General features: G+C 40.4%; 1 protein-coding gene across 1 annotated transcript; it reads left to right on the forward strand.

The window, feature by feature from the left end:
- Positions 1–1183: 1183 nt before the first annotated feature.
- On the forward strand, positions 1184–14076 carry LOC113013811 (L-rhamnose-binding lectin SML-like). The gene is made up of 12 exons (XM_026154991.2): positions 1184–1285; positions 1749–1781; positions 6324–6425; positions 8397–8487; positions 8593–8696; positions 8786–8830; positions 8921–9056; positions 9146–9249; positions 12914–12999; positions 13124–13258; positions 13549–13660; positions 13833–14076. The coding sequence occupies exons 1-12, from the start codon at positions 1252–1254 to the stop codon at positions 13922–13924; spliced, it is 1074 nt and encodes a 357-aa protein (XP_026010776.2). The 5' UTR covers positions 1184–1251; the 3' UTR covers positions 13925–14076.
- The last annotated feature ends 309 nt before the right edge of the window (positions 14077–14385 follow it).

The following is a 14385-nucleotide window of genomic DNA, read 5'->3' on the forward strand; positions in this document are numbered from 1 at the left end:
TCTTATTAAACTATCATATTTTGATGGGCAGCACGGTGGCACGGTGGTTAGCTCTGTTGCCGCCCAGCAAGAAGGTCCTGAGTTCAATTCCAACATCAGGCCGGGGTCTTTCTGTGTGGAGTTTGCATGTTCTCCCCGTGTTTGTGTGGGTTCCCTCCGGGTACTCCGGCTTCCTCCCACCGTCCAAAGACATGCAACTTGTGGGGATAGGTTAATTGGATAATCCAAATTGTCACTAGGTGTGAATGTGAGTGCGAATGGTTGTCTGTCCCTGTGTGTTGGCCCTGCGACAGACTGGCGACCTGTCCAGGGTGTACCCCGCCTCTCGCCCCATGACAGCTGGTCGCCCCCCGCGACCCTGAAAAGGATAAGCAGAAGCGAATGGATGGATGGATGTTTATTTCAGCTTGATACTCGATTCCCATCCATTCATTTCTTAACTACTTTTCTAATTCAGGATAAAGGGCAGATCTGGTCACAGCTGTCCCCAACTGAGCTGAGCCGCGCACCTATAATCTTTGTCCCACACGCCATCAGACTGTTTAACTCCTCTCTGGAGGGGAGAGGGAGGGGAAACAGGAGGACAAAGGAGGGGGGAACAACTAAGCTGTAGTGCCTCTTCACCTCACTGTGCAATACCTTTTGTGCAATACTTTTGTAAATAGTCAACAGTGCAATAGACTCAATACTTGAAATGTGCAATTCACTTGTATTTTTATTTTTTATTCCTATTTATTCTATTTATCCCCTTCGTATATTTTATTTATATTGTCTCTGTATTTATATATATGTGTGTGTGTGTGTGTGTGTGTGTGTGTGTGTGTGTGTGTGTGTGTGTGTGTGTATATATATAATATTCTGTAACTCTGTAACTTCTGTCGGTGCTGTGCTTTTTTGGAAATCGAATTTCCCAGAGGAACCCACCCGAGGGATTAATAAAGTTCTATCTATCTATCTATCTATCTATCTATCTATCTATCTATCTATCTATCTATCTATCTATCTATCTATCTATCTATCTATCTATCTATCTATCTATCTATCTATCTATCTATCTATCTATCTATCTATCTATCTATCTATCTATCTATCTATCTATCTATCTATCTATCAAGTAGGTTTGCTTCCTTGTTTGGTCTGTGGAGACATTCCCATTTTTCCATTGGCTACAGTTTTGCATACACAGTTTTATTCTGGACAGCAGCTGTTTGATCCTCCATCAGCTCTTCACTGTAATCCAGATCTCCTAACATGATGCTCTGCTCCGGACTCAGCAGCACACTGTGTGAGTACAACACACTGATCATCCTTTATTTATACATGAAATCAGCTGCACATGTTCAGTCTAATCCTTTTCTAGCTTTTCACTGTGCTGTACTGTGACATGCTTTTCTTTCTGCTTTATTGGATCAGTTCATCTAACATCCTAAATACATGTTTGCATCACCTCAGCAGGACAGTTAGGCTTCACAGAGTCCTGAGAGCAATTCATGGCTGATCATTTACTTTGAAGAGTTGAAGTCAAACTGTCAACACAAATAAGTTTATTGACAAAAGTTGGAAAGATGAAGAGAATAAATGTGTCATTGAAATCTGCTGTTTAGAAAGAGTTTCCAAAGAATCCAGGTGTGAATGAAAGCAGCAGCTTTCTCCTGTTTGCTTTTCATTTCTGTTTCATGTTTTGAGGTGAATTCAACTTGATATCAAACACACAGTCTGACACTGAGCTTTCTTTCTGTCTCTTTCAGTGCTGGCAGCAACCTGTTCACTCATCACTTCAGGTAAATGCTGTTTTACTGCTTCTTATATTTCTCAGCCTTGCTGTTAACTTTATACTTCCATCATGCTAATCATTGAACCTGAGCTCTTCTTCTGCTTGTGCAACTACTGAACAACCTTCACATATCACTAGTTTTTATTTCTCTCCACCAGAGAGGTTTTTATAAAGCAAAAACAACTTTTCCAGGCTGATGATCTTTTATATCAGAGGAGCCATGTCCTCTCCAGCTTGCGAGTTATCTAGATGCACGTTTGAGCGACAGCAAGGAGTCAAGTCCTTCCTCTGATTTGAGGTTTTCTTTTGAGAGATGCTACAGTGTCTACAGTCGTACACAGTGAAGACGTAATATTATTAACAAGATGATCGACCTCTGTTGGAGCAGCGTTCAGATAGCTGCTCTGCTCTGTGTTGGTACAGGGCATTGAAGATGATAACAGTGGGTGGATTATATTCTTAAACTTAGTTACAGCGCTTTCAGAAAGACATCTACTGTGATAAAGTCTACTCTCCACTGCTGTGTAAATGTAAATGTTATCAGGAAATGATCAGACAGCAGAGGGTTTTCAGGAAACTCTGTTACGTGTTCAGTTTCTCTGCCATATGTTAACACAAGATCTAGAGTGTGATTAAAGTGGGTTCTTTTACAGTTTGACAGAAGCCCACTGAGTCTAATATTGTCACGGCACTGAGTCTGGTGACCCCGTGTTTGTGTTTTTGGTTGAAGTTAAACTCTTTGAATTATGGTTTCCTGTTTGTATATTATTTGTAGTTCCTGGTTTCTAGGTGTCTCTTCTGTTTCTGTGCCTCCTCCATGTTCTTGATGAACGTTTAATTCTGTTCTCCGTGTGTTGTATGTGTAGTCTTATTTTTCTCTCTTCCCTGTGTCCCACATCTTGGTACTTTTGTTTCTGTGTTTCTTGTTGTCTCTGTTCCAGAGTCTGTCGTGTTTCCACGTCTCTGTCTAGTCTGCGTCTTTGTGGATGCCTCGTACTTCCTGTTTTACTTTGACAGTCTGTGTCCTATGTCAGTGTGTTCTGCTTTGCTTCCTTTATCTCTTTATTTCAGATTAGTCCCGGCTGTGCTTCCCTCCTTCTTTCCATTCCCTCGTTACTCCCTGGTGTATTTAAGCCCTGTGTTTTCCTCTGTCTGTTGTTGTCTTACACCCTCTGTGTTTCCAGCCATTTTCTAGTCACAGTTCCTGGTTTGTTTTCTCTTTTCTAGTTAAATTTTGTATTTGAAGTGAGTTATTTGCCACTAGAGTAAAGCTGCCTCTTTTAGTTAACCCTTTTGCTTATGAGTCCTGCTTTTTGGTCCAACATGCTGCCTGCCACACAGCAAATCCATGACCTATAATGTAGTGATGGGCAGATGAAGCTTCATGAAGCACTGAAGCTTTTCATCCAATTGGTTCACCCCAGCGCAAAGCTTCATGAAGCTTCATTTGCTCTAGTAGGACACCTACTGGACGTAAAAATATTAGTTGGCATGAATTTGAAGAGTGTGGCCTTTTGCACACAGCCTGTAAATGTCAACAACAAAAGGAGTGTGTAAAACATGTATATTGTAGTGATGGCAGTATACTGTGTATATTTATACTGGCAGTATGGGAAATGATCATTTAGAAATGCTTGAAATGGAAATGATCATTTACTGTGAGGTGAGGTGTGGTTGGGGTGTGGACAGTAGTTGTGCTTTTGTAACGTTGAGGTATGGACAGCTACACACTGAGGCTTTGAGCCTCAGTCCTGCCTGTTCACATTTTATTCTGTAAAAACTAAATTTTCACTGCTTTTATGGCCTTTTTAGTGGGGAGAACATAGCTAGAATTTAATGATTTAACAAATCTTTTAAATCCTTTGTCCTCCACAATGCTAAATGGCTGGGAGTCCTCAATCACCATGCTGACCAGGTCTTCATCTATTTGAGATTGTTCTCCTGAGGAAAGACAATAAAGACAAAGCACAAATATAAATATCACACACGTAACTTATAACAGTTGTATAATATTGTTATATCATTTAGTAACATTACTGCATGCTATATTATCATTGCATTTGATGGCTCACCTGGTCTTGCTCCACAATCGGTGTTCCCCTTATTCTCATGCAAAGCTCTGTAGTGCCTAAGCATGGATGAGGTGTTGTTGTTATATCCCAGCTCCCTGGCACATAGCAAACACTTCACCTTGTACAAAAGTACAGACAGCTTAACATAGGTTTTATTGCACCATCAGTGTTATGAAAATACATCTTCTGTAGAAATTTACATACCTTGTTGGGAGGAATAAGATCAAAATGTTCCCACACAGGGGAGGACATCCTCCTCTTCTTAGCTGGCTCCATTCTCTCCTGACTTTCTCTCCTCACTCTCATAAACCTCCAAACTGTCTCCAAACTCTCACTAACCGCAACTCTCCATCAAACACCCACATTTTGAATGAAGTCTGAGGGTTTATATCGCTGTCATAGCTCGCGGCAAAGTTCAAACCACTTCATGAACCAGTCACGTGGTACAGCCGGGCAGCGAGGCTTCGGACGTCATCATTTTCAGCTCCTCCCATAAATGAAGCAAGCCTCGATACGCGCATGCATTGTGAGCACTAAATCAGAACCAGTTAAATGAAAACTGGAAAATGTAACATAACAAATAAAAACCCCACATGTTCTCAATAAATCAACAGGTTAACACATAAGAATGTTTTTATTTCAAAGTTTAAGTTTAAAATAAAAAAATATTTATATTCACGTGTATCATGTTGATAACAGCAATGTTATTTGTAAATAAAAATATATATATTACATCTTTTAATCATGTAAATTCCCTGCTCCTGTCATAGACGTGCACATGATGTCCAAAAAAATTACCAAGTCCAAAGTTCAAATGTTAAACGTCATATTGACGTCCAGGTTGGGTCATGGTTGGACGTCCAAATTGTAGATTAAGTTCAGATGATGGACCGGCAGACCAAATATTGAGAAGATCTTAACATCTATCCAACGTTCAATGTTTAGTGAATGTGCTTTAGCAAAAAGGAAAGTTTGAAGCCTAATCTTGAAAGTAGAGATAGTGTCTGTCTCCCGAATCCAAACTGGAAGCTGGTTCCACAGAAGAGGGGCCTGAAAACTGAAGGCTCTGCCTCCCATTCTACTTTTAAATACTCTAGGAACAACAAGTAGGCCTGCAGAGCGAGAGCGAAGTGCTCTAATAGGGTGATATGGTACTACAAGGTCATTAAGATAAGATGGGGCCTGATTATTTAAGACCTTGTATGTGAGGAGCAGGATTTTGAATTCTGGATTTAACAGGAAGCCACTACAGGAGAAATCTGCTCTCTCTTTCTAGTCCCTGTCAGGACTCTTGCTGCAGCATTTTGGATCAGCTGAAGGCTTTTCAGGGAGTTTTTAGGACGTCCTGATAATAATGAATTACAGTCGTCCAGCCTGGAAGTAATAAATGCATGAACTAGTTTTTCAGCGTCACTCTGAGACAGGATATTTCTAATTTTAGAGATGTTGCACAAATGGAAGAAAGCAGTCTTACATATTTGTTTAATATGTGTTATGAGCGGCTGTGTGCAGACAGGAATAGGACCCAAGGTGCAGACTCCGGAGACAGATGTGAACTCAAAACAGCTTTAATGTTAAACTCAAATATAACATAACAGGGGGGGGGGGAAATCAAAATAAACTTACACCAGAGGACTTACAGAACACACAGCTAGAAAACCAGTAGATCACGACACAGACAGAGAAACACAAGGCTTAAATACACAGAGGGAGCAATCAGGGAATGGGTAACAGGAGGGAAACACAGCTGGGGCAAATCAGGCCTAACGAGACCAGGGGAAGCGAAACCAGATACATTAACCTCAGACAAGGACCTTCAAAATAAAACAGGAAACATGACACAGTCTGAACTAAAGACACAGACTCGCAGGCACTGCAACAGAGGGAACAGAGACGTGGGACCAGGGCAGACACACTGGACACGGGGATATAGCATCTAAGGATACACAGAGACGCCAACTAGACAAGGGGATACAGCTGACAGGGGAGACAGAGCAACTAGAGAAGACAGACATAAACCATAAGACAGAACTCAAAGAAACCAAAGACTAGAAATTCTAAATAATATAATAAACTCAAAAACCCCGGGTCAACGACCCAGGCATCCTAACAATATGTGCGTTGAAGGACGTGTCCTGGTCAAAAATGACTCCAAGGTTCCTCACAGCGTTACTGGAGGCCGAGGTAATGCCATCCAGAGTAAGAATCTGCTTAGAGACCATATTTGAATAAACTTACAGCTCAATGCAGTTTCTGTGTTTCTGTAATCTTTTACTGACTTTAATCACTTAAAAAAATGCACACAGCGTGTTCCTGCCTGTTAGCAGTTAAACAGCTACGTTAGCTAACCAAATAGCCTTTTCACTACATCATCAAACCTTTTGAGAAAAAAAGACGGCCGGCCTTCTCTGTGTTACTTTTACATTTCCCTCCATTGCTTTACCCTCATATTACGTTTTTTAATATTTTGATTTCAGGCTTTATCAGAGCACAACTTCCCGTTCCTCCTGCTGTGACGGCCATATCCAGAGGAAGAGTGATCACCTTTAGCAGCCTCAGTGTTCAACGCCTGAGCTGTGGTAAGATGGAAAATAGTCTCCAAAAACCAGCAGCCTAAGCAGAGAAGCCCAGACCTCCTCCTCCCCAGCCAGCTCCTTTAGCTTGTCTGGGGGACACCAAAGCGTTACCAGGCCAGCTGAGAGTTAATAAAATTACATTTACTAAATAATAAAGTGTTTAAAACATTAATACCTAAAAAGAGATAAACGTGTGCAAGTTGCTACAGATTAGTCAATAAACAGCAGCAGCCTGGACAAAGCTGTTTCTCTAATGCTGTTAGAGAAACAGTCTAAGGCAGCTTCCTTAAGTAAAACAAACACGGAGACAGTCTTGAATCAACAATCGTCTCGAAATATTTATAGGGTTGCACATATTCCACCTTAATGTTTGTGGCATCAGACATGTTGGGAGCTTTTCTGAAGTCCACAGTTGGTTCCTTGGTTTTTGATATGTTGAGGTTACAGATTGTTCAATAACAGCTCCATGGTTGGTTTTCTTGCCCCTCAAAAAACTCACGTTTGCTCAAAGCTGCCTCACAGACTTTTTCTGCTTGTGTGTCAGGTGGGTAGTTAGCACGGAGGCTTGTGTGACATGCACTGAAGTGTGTCTCCACTGTGTCACTTTCTCGTCGCCACAGTCGTCCCACAAGTGAGACACACACACGTTTCTTTAGCCGTTGTAGCAAAGAGCTCTGCCTCCCACTCACTGTGAAAACAGAACATTTTTCTGCCATGTTTTTCTGTCGGGGTAAAAACTGCATCTAGATCCTCCTTCGGGCTGCGCCTGCTTTCTTATCTCAGCGGAGAAAAATGGCAGTTTATCTTCATGATGCTGAACTTTGACCTCAGACAGGTCTGAGTGCATACACAGAAAATCAGTTTTACCATTCAAATCTCTAGTAATCCAGATGTTACTGGTTAAAAAAGTACAGCCACACATTTAAATTCAGTTTTTATTTCCATGGTAACCTGCATGGTAACCGTGAGAGTCGCCCACGAAAACATGAACAAGGATTTATTCTCAAAAGCAAAAACGTCAAGATATGATTTGCAACGTACTATGAACTAACGTTGTCTTCTAAGCATATAAACCTAACATGGAACAAGGGCTTGACTGCTGCTATGAATCAGCGTAATTGAAACCTTCATGGAAACAAAAACACTCTGTTCGAGAGCACAGAGGGGAGACGCTGGAAATGCACCGGGAGTCTCAGTGCGCTGTAACGGGAGGAGAGTGGATTTAGTGCCTAGGCCTGGGGGAAAGTGTCCAGGAAAACATCACCGAATGTTGCCGGGCGGAGGGCGGACACAAAGGGAGTACTAGGTCCGGGTGAGGGGCAGATTCACTCCTATTTAGTGCATGGGGATCTGCCCGGCCCGGGAGCCGTCGCCAGTCCCCTTCCAGGCCTTCCCAAAACCGCAGCACAATTAATGTCCAAGCATTCAACTTTCAATACTAAACGCTGTCAAACCTAACATGAGGACGTGGGCCCAGATAGTGAGCTATGGGCAAAACACAGTGAGTCTCAGTCTGCACAATCACCTGTTAATTGTCTGAAGCAACACTGACTAGGTGAAGCAGAACTTGTGGCGAAGAGTGAAGTGAGCGCTGGTCCATAAATGTTGACAGCTCAGTCGCTCACAGCTGAGGAGACGCCACTGTACAGTAACTCCACCCCAAGGTGGAGACAGCAGCTCAGAGGCAAAACAGCTGTACTCACCCGGACCATGACACTGTTCCCTCAGTTCATTCAAACTTTAGCACATAAAACATCTTAGTTTGTACTTGGATGTTCACTGGAACTCTTAACATGACAAATAAATCAACCAATCAGAGAAGGTTTGATGTAAAATCCACGGTGGTGGTGTACAGAGGTCGGACTAACATTTATGGATGTGACTGCAGCTGCTGGGTCTAAAACACAAAGTGCATCAAACCTGCTTTACTACATGTCGTTTCTCCTTTTCTCTGATACTGTGTGTGTATAACAGAGAGGGGAGTGATCACTGTGCAGTCAGCTGTGTACAGATGTGCAGATACACAAACCTGCTCTCAGACTGGCACTCAGCACATCAAGAACAGGTAGTTTAAGATCTTCAATAACAAATGACTGTTTGAATAAAAACAGCAGCAGCTCTGAAACACTTTAACAAAGCTGAAAACGAGCTGCTTTCTGTGTCCCTGCAGCTGTGATGGAAGAAAAGTGTGTGACATAAATATGAACATCATCAGTGCTTCTGATCCCGGCGTCTGCACCTACCTGGACACCACCTACACCTGCGTCCCTGCAAGTCTGTTACATGTGTGATTATCAGCTAACAATCAGTCACATCTGTACATGAATCATTACAGTTTCTAATGTGATGCGTTTCTTTGTCAGTCCACAGTGTAACATGTGAAGGATCTCAGGCGAACCTTCAGTGTGGTCAGATTTATTTTTCTCATTTATTGTAACTTTAGTGGATTCATTTGATAGAACTACAAACATGGTTACAGTTCATGAACTCTTCCTCAGGTGAAGGACAGGTTATAGTCGTCTCCTGGGCGAATTATGGTCGCCGTGACAACACCACGTGCCCTGATGGAAATCCTGATCACGTCAAAAATGTTCTCTGTTCGAGTCCCAGTAGTGCAGAATATGTAACTAACAGGTAGAGATGCTGACTCTCTTTCCATCTTCTCTCAGATGACACGACGTACTTCAGTCCTCTGCTGACTCACCTTTGACCTGCATTCACAGGTGTAACTGGCAGAACAACTGTACTGTTGGAGCATCAAACGCAGGGTTTGGAGACCCCTGTGGCGGCACCTACAAGTACCTGGAGGTGTTTTACACTTGTCAGGGTAAGAACCTGAAACCTTTAGACTGCATTCATTCCTGTGCGCATAAAAAGGTCATTGCTGAAAAAGACTCAATAATCTGACATGAATATCTTGTCAGCTTATTTTTACAGATCCTGAGTGAACAAATTGAAATGATGTTTATGAAAGTCTTAAAAAACAGAATCCTGTGATTTTTATAGAACTTAATTATGGAAAAATGTAATTTAATGAAGAAATCAGTGATGCTGATCACAATATATAGATACTCCAAAACAAAATGTAAAAATCTATTAGTCTGTTTTCTCCTAAATGCTGCAGTGTTAGACCTGCTTTAAAAAATACTGCAACAGCTGATGTTTTTCCTTTGATGTGTGAAAAGTCCTCTGAGTTTTAAAAGTGCTGCAATTCAGTTTTATTTATACAGCACCAAATCCAAATAACAGATTGCCTCAAGTTGCTTTGTATAAAAAAAGTAGAGACCTTAGAATAATAGAAACAAAACAGAGAAAATCTCAACAATCATATGACTCCCTGTGATGATGTCACATGGAAAACCTCTATACACAAAGTGAAGAGGGTCCAGGCTCTCACACATGACAGGCCTGACTCTGTATGGACTTTTGGAAGACTGGGCACCATGGATTGGCTAATTCATGTGAACTGAGCTTCATCCCACATTTTATTATTCATGTGGCTTAAACTTTGTTCAGTTGTTGTTACTAACGTCTTTAGTAAGTAAGTAAAAGTTTATTTATAAAACACCTTTCAAGACAGAGATCAAAAGTGCTTCACCAAAAAATAACAGAGCATAAAAAAAAGTTATCCAAACACATGCCTAAATACTGAGTTTTTATTGGTTCTTGAAAGACACGACTGAGATCTCAGGCTCAGAGGGAGAGAGTTTTAGAGTCTGGGAACCACTGTGGTCAAAACTCGGTCTCCTTTAGTTTTCAACCTCCTGTCATGTTCAATAAGTAGCTCTTGATCACATGACCTCAGGGACCTGCTGATGGCTGTAAAGGCTCACTGATCGTCCACTAAGAGCTCTGAAAGTCAAACCACAATCTCGAAGAATGTTTTGTTTAGACTGGTGAGCAATGAATTAGAGTGACGTAAGGTTTATATTTGTGAGGCGAATAGTCTTTCATTGTTACATTGTCAACAATTCATATCATAACATATCAAATTTATTTGTATACCACATTTAAAGACCAAAGTGCTTTCTAGTAAAACCATAATACAGATCAAATCAAAATATAAGAATACACACACACACACACACACACACACACACACACACACACACACACACACACACACACACACATATGTGTATATTTGTTTCTCTACAGTTTTTTCTTGTTTTTAACTGATTGTGAAGCACTTTGGTCAACTCTGTTGTTCTTAAATGTGCCATACAAATAAATTTTGAATTTGAATTTTTTTTCATAAGCTTATCAAGTAAGCTAATGAAAATGACATCGTAAATAAAAAACGTCTCTGTTTTATTCGCTGATGTTTCCTGAACATCGACAGAATGTGGAGAACAGAACATCTGTATGTTGTGTTTACCAACTGAAGATAAGGCAGAGATACCGCTTTATACCACAAGATGGTGCAGTAAATCAGTGTAACAGTTCTTTAATAACAATCTGAAGTTGAGAGATGAACACATTTTGCAATAAAAGTACATTAAAAGGGAGAGTTTATAAAGTCCTCTGACCAAATTAAAGACACATACAAGTAAAAATCAAACAGACAGAATTAGGGCTGTTCGATATAACGATATATATCGGATGACGATGTAAAAACGTCGATCGTTTCATTTTACGCTGTCGTTTGTTTCCTGGTTACGGTTTACGGCAATATTTGTTCATGGTTTGATGGTCACTGTAGTGGCTATATTCATTTCTTAAAGTTCTCTCTTTCTCTTATATTTAATATCACCACACTACGGACGGACAAGCGCCTGTTTTTATGCGTTGTCGTTAGCAACAACGACGGTAACAGCACCGTGTGTCCGCTTGTTCCACATAAACCTTTCACAATAAAGCTCAAGATCCTGTTGAGACTTTTCAAAATAAACTGAATCACGTGAAAGATGCAGATTATTTACGGATGAGAATTAAAAAAGAGCCGCCAGGTGCTAAAAAATAAACCTTAGACTCAAACGTTAGAGCAGGCTTCTCCCCGCAGCACGCCGTGTAATAAATACAAAGAAAACGGCGCCGTTACAACTTGTGTCTAAAAATCTATCGTTTCATGCATCGGTTAAAACACTCGACTCCAGCTACACGACGCCCAGCTGGAAACACTTCAGGCAAGTCGAGCTGCCCGAGATTCACAGAATTTACAGAAAACGTTACATTTATGTGATTTATATCGTTATCGGACGATAGATGTTTTATATCGGGATATGAGATTTTGGTCATATCACACAGCCCTAGACAGAATTAAAAGAAAAAGGTTAAATGCAAAACAGAAAATGACAGGAGCTCCGATCAACACAATATTAAAATTAGGTAGTCAGAAAAAAGAGACTAGATAAGCACAAAGACACAGGTTATATCATGTCAAATCATCCAAGCCTTCTGCTTGGATGATTTAAAAATATATTTAATTAGAAAATTTATGCGTATTTAATTGAAAATACACATGAATTTGAATGTCTTTCCCAAAATACAGTTTGAGAAACAACAATGTTTTTTGTTTTTGTAATACTTGTATATATTTTACAAAAACATAAAAATATGTAAAACTTGTTACATTTGCTCATTTCAGCATGAAAGATTTATCAACATAGTCAGGACACACCTTATTCATTTATTTTTTTATTTTCATGACTATTTACATTGTAGATTCTCACTGAAGGGATCAAAACTATGAATGAACATGTAGAATTATAACTCAAAATATGTTTCATATTTTAGATTCTTGGTAACAGCCACCCTTTGCTTTGATTTCTGCTTTGCACACTCTTGGCCTTGTCTCCATGAGCTCCATGAGGTCGTCTCCTGAAATGGTTTTCCAACAGTCTTGAAGGAGTTCCCAGAGATGCTGAGCGCTTGTTGGTCCTTTGCCTTCACTCTGCGGTGTGCAAAGCAAAAATGTGCTTGTATTTGCTAATTAAATGTGAAAACACTGAAGCATTCCTACAAAGTCCTATATTTGAGCGCACACTAATAAAATTCCTTCTGTGACCATCAATGCAAACAGCCAGCTGATCTACACAGCAACAGGGATCCTTGAATATCAGATGAACACAAGAACAGAAGCCTCAGTGGAGACGAAAACTAGAGGCAGAAAGGAGGGAAGTTACCCAACTATCAGAACTGCAGAGAAGTGTGATGGGACGCCTAACAAGTACAACAAGCTGTACAAACCTGAGGCCTTAGAAAGACCCAGGCAGTGTCGTACTGATGTAGTTAGTCAGTTACATAATTAACCAGCCGTTAATATGAAAGTCATTGTTCAAGCTCAGCTTCTTCTAACATGAGATGATCGACTGCTTTGCTTTGGCGTGTACTCAACTGACAGTTTATTAGGAACACATGAAAAATAATGAAACAGATGTCTGTTATGAAATTCTTCATCTTCTGTTCTGAAGTTTATGGGGAGAAATTACTTTCTTTTGAGGAACCATTAATCTGTTCACCGACCTTTTAACTTTACAATCATGCTGCAGCTCCTTCCTGCCCTGCTGGTTGGACTTGGTTTGGAGGTCGCTGTTTCATCTTTAAAAGCAGCTTGAAGAACTGGACTGATGCTGAGGTACATCAGGAAATAACAGCAGCTGTCGCTGCATCACTGATGATATAAAGACTTTCTGTCTTTGACTGATTTTAAATGCATTCTCACACTTTTCATCTTCTGTGCACCTCATCTTCCTCCTCAGAGTTCCTGTCAGACACTCGGTGGAAATCTGGCCTCATTCCACAGCACAGCTGAGTACACCTTCATCAGAAAGCTCATTTACACAGCAGCAGGGTCATATACACGAGCTTGGGTTGGAGGCAACGACAGAGAGACTGTAAGTGTTTCACAGATAAAGAGGATGAGCTGCAGCTGTTTCTGATATTTCATATGTTTCTCTTCATATTCATCAGTTTGATTCAAAGGTCAACATGTGACAGACTGATTAATCAGGACTTTGTTCCTGGAGACAGATGTTGCTGTTGACTTGACTTTTCTTTTCATTTTTTACCTGCACAAACAAAATGAACCTTCGTTGTGTTCGAGTGGTGTAAGAGGTCTCATGTCTGCACTCTCAGCATAGATGCATCAAAGTACATCAGAACAAACTGAACTTTATTCTTCCAGGAAACTGTGTGGAAGTGGAGTGATGGTTCCCAGTTTGACTTCAAAAACTGGGGTAATGGACAACCGAGCAACTCTGGAGGAGGAGAAGATTGTATGGAGATAAACCGTGAAGGTACAAACTGAAAGTGGGCCTGTTGATGAAATGTGTTTGGTTTTTATATTGACTGAAGTCATGTGATCTTAGGTCTTTATAAGAACTGTGTTTGTTCTTTTTACATTAGAGAAGAAGAAAACATTTACTGCACAGACCTCTGATTTTATTTCTTTGTTTTGATTCTTTACAGGAGATTATGTCAATGATGTGGGATGTAACTCACAGAGAGGGTTTGTTTGTGTCAGAGACACAAACTGCTCCTTCGTGTCCTCACACGTCTGACATGATGATGTCACAGCCTCACTGCTGATGTCACTTCCAGCAGGATGTCAAGCCTCGATGACATCACTGCTGGATTCTGTTGATAAATATGATTTCATATCACAATAAACAGGAAAATAAATTCAATAAATTTAAAGGAACTGAAATGTTGACCTGAAAGTGAGTCATTCATGCTTCAAATCATCATCTGATCATTTTAATAAACCTCAAAATGCTTTCTGTCTCCCTGCAGCTGTGATGGAAAAACATGTGTGACATAAATACACCATCAGTACTTCTGATGCTGGGATCTCATCACCTGATGCTGATAACGCAGTTATGTTTAAATCTGAAGAAAAGAATAAGCTTAATCGTATTTGTGTAAAATTATATATTTATCTTTTTTTGCAACTTTACCAGCTTTACTTATAAAGCACTTTAACACAAAACCAGAGATCACAAAGTGCTGCACATATACAAAC

Source organism: Astatotilapia calliptera, chromosome 20 (genome assembly GCF_964374335.1).
Source record: "Astatotilapia calliptera chromosome 20, fAstCal68.1, whole genome shotgun sequence".
NCBI classification, from domain to species: Eukaryota; Metazoa; Chordata; class Actinopteri; order Cichliformes; family Cichlidae; genus Astatotilapia; species Astatotilapia calliptera.

What these genes read in the sequence shown, in the direction of transcription:
- LOC113013811 (XM_026154991.2), top strand. Translation starts at nt 1,252, where the DNA reads ATGATGCTCTGCTCCGGACTCAGCAGCACACTGT. An exon ending in CGGACTCAGCAGCACACTGT is followed by an intron (nt 1,286 to 1,748) that starts GTGAGTACAACA and finishes TGTCTCTTTCAG; the next exon opens with TGCTGGCAGCAACCTGTTCA. An exon ending in TATGGAGATAAACCGTGAAG is followed by an intron (nt 13,661 to 13,832) that starts GTACAAACTGAA and finishes GATTCTTTACAG; the next exon opens with GAGATTATGTCAATGATGTG.